This window comes from Arvicola amphibius, chromosome 14 (assembly GCF_903992535.2).
Source record: "Arvicola amphibius chromosome 14, mArvAmp1.2, whole genome shotgun sequence".
Lineage (NCBI taxonomy): Eukaryota > Metazoa > Chordata > Mammalia > Rodentia > Cricetidae > Arvicola > Arvicola amphibius.
This window is the reverse complement of record NC_052060.1, coordinates 5,757,445-5,768,408: the sequence shown is the minus strand read 5'-3', so window position 1 is coordinate 5,768,408 and position 10,964 is coordinate 5,757,445. Positions and strand designations below refer to the sequence as shown.

General features: G+C 49.0%; 1 protein-coding gene across 2 annotated transcripts in view; it reads left to right on the top strand.

Annotated features, from left to right (window-relative positions):
* Positions 1–733: 733 nt before the first annotated feature.
* The window catches only part of Tuft1 (tuftelin 1), a 44,443-nt gene continuing 34,212 nt past the window's right edge, over positions 734–10,964 (top strand). The window contains exon 1 of one of the 2 annotated variants that reach the window (XM_038311371.1): positions 734–838. In XM_038311371.1, coding sequence (XP_038167299.1) covers positions 779–838 — 60 coding nt within the window. In that variant the 5' untranslated portion in view covers positions 734–778. The remainder of the gene's footprint in view (positions 839–10,964) is intronic. The other variant, XM_038311370.1, reaches the window with a different exon arrangement.

The window sequence follows — 10,964 nt, the reverse complement described above, 5'->3', positions numbered from 1 at the left end:
CCTGTCCCTCTGGATCAGTCAATGGGATAGCCATCTACCAGCGTTCAGTCCTCAAGATCCCAGCCTAGGCTTAAGAAGCAAATGCCTTTGGTGCTGTTGAGACTCATCTATTCTCTAGGGCGCAAATTCCTTTTAAGGCGATATGTCCCGCCTCTCCCCACCAAATAAGGGTAGCTTCTGGAAAACAAGCCCCACCCAGAGCTTAGCTGGCTTTGACTCCGGCCTGGGCGGCTTGCCAGAGAAAAGCACCTGCCAAACTGGCTTAGACTAGTCCTAGTGAGCTGGCCCTTGGTGCTTGCTTACCTATTTGCCACAGAGGAAAGATTTACTCAGCTCTGAAAACCCTACAGGCTGGCTTACGTTTAGAGAGAGGAGAGACCATAGAAGCATGTGCGGGCCCCAACTCACATTTACAGAGGGCCAGACAGATTCTTTCCCTGCACCGATCCTGAAGAACTGAAAGGAGACAAGACTAAAGAAAAATGCAGATTCCACCAGACTCTCGTACTCACCACCTCCTCGTACCCAGCGGCCACTCTGCCTTCACTCCCAAGCCCCACCTTTTTGTAAATCTGCAATAGTGCTAGTAGGCGAGACCTGAAGCCTCTTGGCACCGCCCCCTCTCTTCCGCTCAACCCATTGACAAATACCGCGTTGGGCGTGGCCCAGCTCCAGTCCCGCCCCCGACGCGCCTATACCAGGGGGCGGTTCGGTGCGTGCCCGCCCAGTTGCCGCCGGACCTCGGAGTTGAGGACTCCAGTGCGACCTCCGCGGAAAGATGAACGGGACGCGGAACTGGTGTACCTTGGTGGACGTGCACCCGGAGGGCCAGACCGCGGTAGGTCGTCTCGCTCACCCCTCCTTCCCGCCTCGGCACCGTGGCTGTCCAGTCCAGCCGCTCCCGTGCCTCACCTGACGCCCGGCTTGGTGCGGTCAGGCCCGCGTCGCCCGGTGCGCTTTCTTCCATTGCCTTGCGGCAGACGGTGGCGTGGGAGATGCGGGACGAAACCCTGGCGGTTCCCGGGCTGGGGAGTACCTGTCCTTGGTGAGGACACTGCAGCCCCGGCCCTGGGACCGGGCGCTTTACTTAGGTGTCTCGTGGGCAGCTGGATTGGGTCGTGGGAGACGCTCAAGGGACCGAATTCCTGCGCCGTTTCCGACACTGCTGGTCCAGGAGGGTTAGGCTTGTCCGTGTGTCCCGATGACCTCAGAAGCCCTTCAAAGACTTTATGGTGCTTCGGGTGATCCTTTAACTAGAAAAAGGAGGCAGAGGGTGAAATGCTAGGGCAGGGAGAGCGTGGGAGGGCCGGCTGATTTCAGGCAGCTCCGGAATTGGTCAGGGATTCTACCTTTCGCTAAGAGGATGGGTAGAGCTTTCCGTGTGACTGTCACCTCTTTCGAATTTCTTTTTTTTTTTTTTTTTTCATCTTGTTTTTCTGATTCCCTCCCTCTTTCGACCAACCAGTAGATTCCTGGGTTTTGCTTCCGTGTCCAGTTGCCGAGCCCCGGGAGGGGATGAAAGGGATGCCTTGAAACCCTGGCGGAGATGGGAACCTACCTGGAGAGAGTTAGGGAGGGAGGGAGAGGGGATAAATAGGGGAGAGAGAGACAGGATCAGAGAGACAGAAGCAGAGAGACAGAAGCAGAGGCGAGCGTTCTCCAGAGCAAGCCAGTTTTCCCTGTTCCCCTATGCTCTCCCCACCCAGCACCCTCAGCTGACCACATGATTTTTCTCTCTCCAGAGGGAAAGGCTGGTAATTTGATGCTGAATGTTTCTAGGCGTTGCTGGGGGATCCAAATACACCGTAGATCTGTGCTAATTAATTTATTTCCAAGCTATTGTGAGAGAGTGAAATGAGAGCCAAGGTGATGGGGGGGTTGTGCCCCCCCCCATCTGATTCCTTTGCTTCTGCCTGTCTCAGCATGTCCCTGAGGCAAAGCTAACCCAGCCACAACTGGATTATGGCTCTTCTTCAAAGGATAGTTGTAGAATAGGTGCTTATTTGAAGTTTAGAATACAGCTGATCACTGAAGTCTGTTCACCGTCCCCTTGACATTTTTGCCTAGAAGTATGAATGTTTCTGCCACATTACAAGTCTTGACACTGCCCAAACCCAGCCTTTCCTTCCAGGTAAGAGATGCTGACCAAATGGAAAAAACAAAACCAACAGCCAACCAATCTCAAGTTCTCCATGCTTTTGCTGTTTTGGAATGGTTGAGTCAGGGAAAGAATGTGGAATGAAGAGTGAGGGGTCGTGGGCTTCTTTTTGCTTGTTGTAGAAAAAGACCCACGTCCTATAGAGCGAACCAGAACACAGAAGGACCTGCTGCTGTCCCTTGATACTTTTGTTGCTTGTTTGGTGGGACAGAGAGCAGAGATGGAGAATAGCAAGGAATTCGTTCTGGGTCTAGGTATGTTTAGAGCTGACTGGAGAGCTTTGTATCAAGGAGGAGACAGGCTAGACTCAAGACTCACTTTGTTCTAGAGCTTGGAATGAAGAAACCCTTGCCTCGATTTGCTCTTGGAGACATTCCTGGGTTCTTGAGGAGGAAGGACAGAGGGCAAACAATCAATCAGTCAGGAGACAGGGTTTGTCCTGGATTCCTTGCCTCTGAGCCAATCTGCAGATAGAATTTATGGCTCCGGTCAGTTCCTGGGAACCTGTCATGGACTCATACCATTGAACGGTGCTCAGTGAGGATGCACAAAGTATGAGTAAATAAATGAGTCAACGGATGCGTGACGTATGGGTGCTGGGGTCGAACCCAGGGCTGTGGGCATGCCAGGCAAGCATTCGGCTAACTGACCCCCACCCCCATCAGGAAAACAAGCCCCCAGGATTTGGGAGTGTAGGCAGTTGGAGTCAGAATCCTGGGACCATGTGTCTCCCATGCTTCACACGTTGGTGAGAAAGTACAGCTAATACACTGTAGTGCTGTTTTGGTTGGACATTTGTAGAAGCACAGTTTTTCAGAGCCGCGCACCATAGCCGCTAGTGGGTCTGAAATGAACATAGTGGGGCAGAAAGCTTTTGAGCTTCCGTCCATTCCGGCACTGTACCCCACGTATGTGTTTTTGGGAGTGCCTTTCTCTTCCTTAATAAGCTGTCTATATTCCTGTCACTAAGCAAACAAACAAAAAACATAGAGGTAAGGCTGGGCATAGTGGTACATGCCTTTAATCTTAGAACTTGGAAGAGAGAAACAGACGGACCTCTGGGAATTTGAGGCCAGCCTGGTCTACATAGTGAATCAGGCCAGTTATGACTACATAACTTGGAAGACCTTGTCTCAAAACATATATATATATATATATGAGGAGAAACAGCATAAAAATAGAGCTGACACCCCTAGAGTGTGCTGGCAAGAGTAGTCTTTCGGACAAAAACATTGCTTCAGTTACATGTGAGTCTGAAGGGATTAAAGGTGCAGCCCACTGTGTCTGGTTATAAATATATTTTGATGTTAAAAATGTTTGTTTGAAAGTGTCCTTGGTAAATTATATTGGCATAGAAAGTACAAATGAATATCAAACTCATCAGACATTTCCACTGCCTTCCTTTGCTTATAGTAAACAATACAGTGACCTAGCTACTTTAAGAGGAACTTATTAGGAGAAAACCAACAGTGCACAGAAGTTAGAGAGCTTAGAAAGTCCGAGCGAAGGGATTCCTGGAAAGGAACGTGGATGCTTTCTACTTCTGGGTGGTTCCAGCTGTCTTAGGCCCTTTTGCCATTCTTCTGAGAATTGTCCCCTGGCATTCTCCCTAACTAGGACAGAGCAGGACTCCTGGACTGGCAGCTTCACAAGATTGCCCCGTGAAGGATGGGGTGCAAAACCCACACGCTGTCACCAGTGGAGGACATGGAGGCTGCGTGTAAAGAGCGTGTTCATGCCTTAGACCCGGCACGGGTGCCTGCCTGCCTTCCTCCCTCCGCCCCTGCTGTCTCCCTCACTCCCTCCCTCTCTTTGACTTTTTTATATTTTTAGTTGCAGGCCTAGTCTTTAACGGCTGAGCCATCTCTCCAGCCTCTCTTTGACCTTTGAAATGAAAAAAATATGCAGAATAGAGAGATAGCTTAGTAGTTCAGAGCTCTAGTTGATTTGATTCTCAATACCCATATAGTGCGTGGCTTACCACCACCCACAACTTCAGTTCCAGGGGATCACGTGCTCTTTTCTAATGGGCACCAGGCATGTGCGGTTTACATACATACATGAAGGAAAAACATTTATACATATAAAATTAATAAATAACATTTAAAGAATATCTTAACGTATTTTATTTTTATTTTTTATTTTTGGTTTCTGGCATTTTGAGGCACGGTCTCATGCACCCTAAGCTAACATGAAAGTTCCTGGTCCTCCTGTGTTCACCTCCCAAGTGCTGGGTTTTTAGCCTGCTCTTGTATGTGATTTATAAAATGAAACTAATATCAGATGGGTTTTGAAAAAATACAGTTGTTCTCTACTCTAAGTTCTGCTGCACGGAAAGTGGCCACTTTCAACTCTTACCTGTTTTGTCTGTTGCGAACCTCTGTTTCTAAATAAAATGCTTATATTAATTTTTTTCTCTTTTGAAAATTACGTTCATTCATTTTTTTTAATATTTATTTATTATGTATACAATATTCTGTCTCTGTGTATGCCTGCAGGCCAGAAGAGGGCACCAAACCCCATTACAGATGGTTGTGAGCCACCATGTGGTTGCTGGGAATTGAACTCAGGACCTTTGGAAGAGCAGGCAATGCTCTTAACCTCTGAGCCATCTCTCCAGCCCCACGTTCATTCATTTGCTTGGGCAGGAGTGGGAATCTGCCATGGCACATGTGTGGAGACAGTCAGGGAAATTAGTTCTCTCCTGCCATGTGGGTCTTGTCAGGTTCGGCATCAGACACCTCTTTGCTAAGCTGTTTAGTTAGCTCCTTTTCCTCTTCTTCCTCCCTCCCCCTTTTATCAGAGTTTCTTGTACTTGGGGTGTCCTCAAACCCAATAACGATGTCCTTAAACTTCCGACCTTCCTTCTTGCCTTCACCTCCTGGATGCTAAGGTTACAATCATTTGACAACATTCCTGATTTATGTGATGCTGGGGGTCAAAACCAGGACTTTGGATATGCCAGGCAAGCTTCTTCTAGTTGAGCTACACCCCCCAGCCCAACCACCCCCAATACCCATTGAGAAAACACTAGAGGTACGGAGAATTGAACCTGGGGCCTCGTGAGTACTAAGCAAGTGCTCCACCACAGAGCTGCGCCTCCTGGTTTTGTTTGTTTTCTATCGGTTTTAAATATCTGTTGACTTGTAGGAATTATAAGGAGGTTAACAGTCTCCTATTTTTTAGACAGCCCTTTTTTGTGATTGCAGTGTAACCACAGTTTTTAGTTAACCTGTGATTTCTATTAATAGCATTGCAGTTAAGAGCGTGGCTCTGGGGCTGCTGGATTGCTTGCCTGGCATGCACAAGGGCCTGGATCGGATCACCGGCTCTATAGAAACTGGGGTAGTGCACAAGCATATAATCCCAGCAGTCAGAAAATTAGTCAGGGAGATGAGAAGTACAAGGTCATCCTTGGTACATAGGGAGTTCAAGGCCAGCCTGGGATACATGAGAACTTGTCTCAAAGTAAACAAATAATTGATAATTAAAAAGTTTTTTGTTTTAAAAGAAAGGCAGCATAACTTTGTAAGTCTGACTAAGTACTTTGGTAATTAATTTCTTAATTCTCAGTTTCCTAATATATAAGAAGAGACAGCACTCGTGCCTTCTCATAAGATCATTATGGGGATTAAGTAAGATAATATGTATGAAACATTAAACACAGCGCTTGGCACGTGGTAAGCGGTCAGATGTTAGCTCTTATTTTGTGTTTGCCACTGGTGTGGACTGAATTGTTTTAACTGCACCTGGGCACCCAAGCCTAGGTGTGGAGGAAATAGGATTGTGTGTGTCTTTGTATAAGTGCAGGTATGCGTAGAGGCCAGATGCTAACATCAGGATTTCTCTCTCAGTCTCTGGGGATCTGTACTCTGGTTATCATTATCCTCATACAGCAAGCACTTCACCCATGGAACCATCTCCACTTCCTCCGCCCCACTCCCTTTTTGAGGCAGGGTCTCATACTGTACCCAGGCTGACCTAGAACTAAGGTAGCCCAGGATGGCCTCAGATTTGCTGTGGTCCCCCTGCCTCAGTCTCCAAAGTGCTACGATTGAAAGCATGTGCCACCACACCTGGTCTGACCTCGGTCAAGTTTTCATCTCTTCATATAGGCATGTGCCTCTTCTTCCCCCTTTTTTTTTTTTTAAAGATTTTTATTATTGTGTATATAGTGCCTGGCGCATACCAGAAGAGGGTACCAGATCTCATTGATTGTGAGTCACCATATGGTTGATGGGAATTGAACTCAGTTCCTCTGGCAGAGCAGCCAGTGCTCTTAACCTCTGATCATCTCTCCAGCCCTGTTTTTGTTTTTTGAGACAGGATTTCTCTATAGCCCTTGCTGTCTTGGAACTCACTCTGTAGACCAGGCTGGTTTCAAACTTAGAGATCCACCTGCCTCTGCCTCCCGGGTTCTAGGATTAAAGGTGTGCACGGCCACATTTGCTTATTCTTACCTGTTCCCTTTCTTGATGTTCCAGGTCTCTGCCAGTGTAGAGAGCCAAGAGTAGGAGGGAGACCAGGCTCTCAAGGTGGAGAGCCGAGTGACTTTTGCTAGTCTGCAGGGCTGGGCCTTCACAGTGGTATTGGGAGTTAATGGGCCTTTCCATTTTGTCCTTTTCTCGTGGCCAAGGCAGCTGGTGACTCTGAGCTATTTTTATCTCTGTGTTACCCTTCCTTATATACTGTGCTTTCCCCTAACCTTCTCCCTCCCTTCTTCCTTCCTTCTTTATTTCTTTTCTTGTTTTGATACAGGCTCTTTCCTTCTAGCCCTGACTGTCCTAAAACTTCCTCTGTAGACCAGACTAGCCTTTAACCCACAGAGATCTGTTGCGAATTAGGTCAGTACGATAAATAACCAGGCCAGCTCAAGAATAACAATTATATTTTAATGGTTATAAGGGGAAACTCACGCTACAAGAGTGGGAGGTCTGACTTCCTATCTGTCTGGTGGGAGCCTCGCAGAGAGAGAGTACGACCTGGGTCCTCCTACTTTTTCTTTCTGGGCTCCAGAGTTAAAAGCCTATACTACCACACTTGACTTTTTTTTTTTGGTCTTGGAAAAATTTGGAACTTGTTTATCTGCTGTAGGATGAACCTTTGTCTTTACTGTCTATTAGATGCTTCCTGTAAGGCTTCAGAAGCCAAAATGGTTTAATGATTGAGCCTGCTTTTTCTTTAGTCAAAAGTTGGGCTGTAAGGAGTTGAAGAGATGGCTCAGAGTTAAGAGCACTGGCCCCTCTTACAGAGGACCTGGGTTCAGTTCCCAGCACCCACGGGGCAGCTCACTGTTACCCGTAACTCTAGTTCTGGGGATCTGATGCCCTCCTCTGGCCTCTGTGGGCACCAGGTGCTTGTGTGGTACACAGATATCCATGTAGGTAAAATACTCATGTACGTGACACAAGATAAATATTTTTAAAATTAGGGTGTGGTTTATTGTAAGCGAACCATGAATCTTAAGCATTTTATAACTTTATTAAAACCATCATGCCAACGGTTCACCAGTTAAGGTATATCGCTCTGTGGTTTTGGTGTATTCAGAGATATACGGTCATTGCTGGACCACTTCTGGAGCCTTTTGCTCACTTCATAAAGAAATCTTCATCTATTGGCAGCCACTCACTCCCCATTCCTCTGAGTCTCCCCAACCCCAGGCAACTACTAGTCTGTTTGCCTATGAATTTCCTATTCATTTTTACATTCCCCATAAATGAAGTCATGCAGTCTGTGTTCCTACTGACTGTCTTTCAAGTTGTGTGCTGCTGAAAGGGTCACACACATATGACACGGCAGGCCTTCATTCATCTTTAGAACTGACTGATACTCCATCTTAACTGTGGTATCCTGTGGCGTGTTCATCATGGGATAAATGGCAGGCCTCTGTGTTCTTTCTAGTCTTTGGCTATTGTAAGTATTGGTGCTAGGGAGTTTTATAACTTTATGTAGACTTATTTTCCTTTTATACCTGGGAATGGAATTGTTTGAGTATTCTTATTTTCAAAGAGGAATGAGAGACCGGGGACTGTTAGAGTGCTCACCCAACATGAAGTCCCTGGGTTCAGTTCCCAGAACCACATAAACGTGTCATGGTGGCCCAGCACTGGGGAGGTAGAAGCAGGCAGATTAGAAGTTCATCCTGGGCTACATAGTGAGTTCGAAGCCACTAAAGAAGATCGCTCTGTGCTCATTGGTGCTTCCTCCAATGGGACGAATTTTGAAATGCTGAAAGTCCTGTCTCCGTGACACCAGGGTGGGGAAGAAACTCTTGGGTGGAGGAATCTTTCAAGTTCGGGGACTATTTCTTCCGGCCCCTGCCCCTGCCCCTGCCCCTGCCCCTGCCCCTGCCCCTGCCCCTGCCCCAAGACTCCTCCAGTGTGAGTTTCTCCTCACACCATTCCCTGCTCCTTTTGCTGCCCGCTCTACCTTTTCAGTGAGTCTCCAAGCCTGACAAGGATTCCGGGAGAGCTTGGCTTTCTTGCCTGGTTTGGGAGGGGAAGATGTGAGAGAGGAAGGTTACTTAACCAGTAGGCATGTGGCACCAACATTGCCCGTATTTCTCTGGGGTGGAGCGTGCACCAGATGGTTTCGGTTCCAGGGCTAGTGCTCAGATCGGGTGGGACGAGCTTCCCCGCCTGCTGGTAATTATGGCATGTGCCTCTTTGGGTCACGGTGCAGTCTTGTGAAACACCTGTTTCTTAGGGGTGGGCAGGCTTCGTCGGGAGGGTGGATGTGTGCCAGGAAGACTGTTGGCCCAGATTTAAGGCTGGGCAGCAGAAGCAGGAAGAGAGGAGAATGTGGGGTGGGTAGAGTAGGGTGGAGATGATAAATGAAAGAAGCCTGTGAGAGCAGAAAACCAATCACAAGGCAAGGTGTCCGAGACCAGGGAAGCTTCGGCCTCTGGCGGTACCTGGTCTGGGGAGTCCCCCTTTCCCCGGCCTGCTGCCCTTGAGGCAGGTGTCCCATACTCTCACTGCCAGGCACTGGTGTGGGGCTCCAGATCATGAGAAATGGTGTTGCTCCAAGTCTCCTCATTTTCTTTCCCCAGTCAGAGTGAGTTCCGTTGTGGTGCTTGTCCAGTCCATGCTACGGGGAGGCCGCCATATGAGAGGTGCTCCCCTCCTGTTTTGTTGGTTTACCTGTGAGGAGGAGGGAAGGGAGGACCAGGCACACCAAGCCCACTCACCCAGTGAATTGAGAGACCTTCCCTGAGAGAGTGTGGGCACCCAGCCATCCCATCCCATCCCGTCCTCTTCCCTCTTCCCTCTTGTTGGCCTCTCAGGAACCAGTGTTAGAAGAAGGTGGCGTTCTCACTTTTCGCGGACATAAGCTGGACAAGCCACAGACAGGGCTGGCAGTGGCTAAGATGGCCGCCGCAGCGGCAGCTTGTGAGACTACATCAGCCTGCAGGAGTTGGGTCCAAGGTGAAGGTGACTTGGAGGTTTTCAGCTCAGAGACCATTTCTATTTCCCTTCCCTTTTTGACCCAGGCATTTTACCCCGGACTTCCCCACTCCCAGAACGAGTGGCTCCATAGATGCCTGAAGAGTGGGTTCTAGGAAAGCGGCTGTTCCCATGGATCTTTTCCCACTCAGTAAGCTTGTGGTGTGGGAACCCCTGGGGCCCCCTGTTTATCTCCTATCACCTCTCTGAGCCTCTTGATCTGCTAAGCCCTTAGCTATGTGTTTACCCCCTCCCTGCTCTGAGGAGTGAGTCACACCTCAGGTTTGTTTGAACAGGGCTCAGAGGCTGTTGTAATTGGAGGTCGCTGGGCTTCTCCGGAGAGTGTTTATGAGGTTAGAGGCCTGCTCACCTTATGATTAGTCCTGCTTTTGCCCCTCGAGAAGACTCCACTTCTCCTGTAGCCTTGAGGAGGCCCCCGAGGGAACCATCCTTCCTGACACTTTGGCCTGCGGTCACTGTAGTTTGTAGTTCAGAGGACAGCTGTTCTCAGCAAGCAGAGAGGAGCCCTAGGTTTTCCACCCTTGGCACTGTTTTGTAGTTGTGGGATGAGGTCTGCGGCTCTGTAGCGTCCGCGGAGAACCCTGGGCTTTTCTCTCCAGGATTGTGTAGAGTCTGTTAGATGCCATCCTCCCTTGCTGCATCCATACACCGAGTGCCCGTGCATTGCCCTTACACAGCTCCTACTCTGCCCCTATCTGAGCAGCGTGGGTCTGGTCACCCGCGGTCCACAGACTGTAATCAGGGGCTAGAGAGTGAGCGCTTGCAGGATGAGCGGACGCCAGATGGGATTCACATGGCTCACTTCTGACTAGCCTCAGGACCTTGCTTCCCTTCTCCTCACTATAATTTTATTATGGGGGTGTTAGGCAACATTTCCACAGAGGGGTTGGGGAGATGGCTCAGGCAGTAAATTGTTTACTGGGCACACTGAGGACCTGGTGGCGGGTTCCTTGAAATCCCCATGCTGGGAGGGAGAGACAGGAGGGTCCCTACACTTCACTGGTCAGCAGTCTAGCCTACTCTGTGAGCTCCAGGTCAAGGACAGACCCTGTCTAGAAAGAATGATGGCTACTGAGGAATGACACCCGAGGTTGACCTTCGGCCTCCACGCTCACCTACGCGAACACACACAAATAGACACACACACATGTAAATCCAAAACCACAGAAATTTATGGGGATAAGACCCTCATGCCCCTCCCCCACTCTCCTTTCCTTTCCAGGCGTCTCATAGTTCAGGCCAGCCTCAAACTTGTGTGTAGTCAGGATGACCTGAACCTCTGCTCACCCTTGTCCCCCCCCACCCAGTGTGTGTGTTCAGTGTTTTTCCTGTGTATTTGC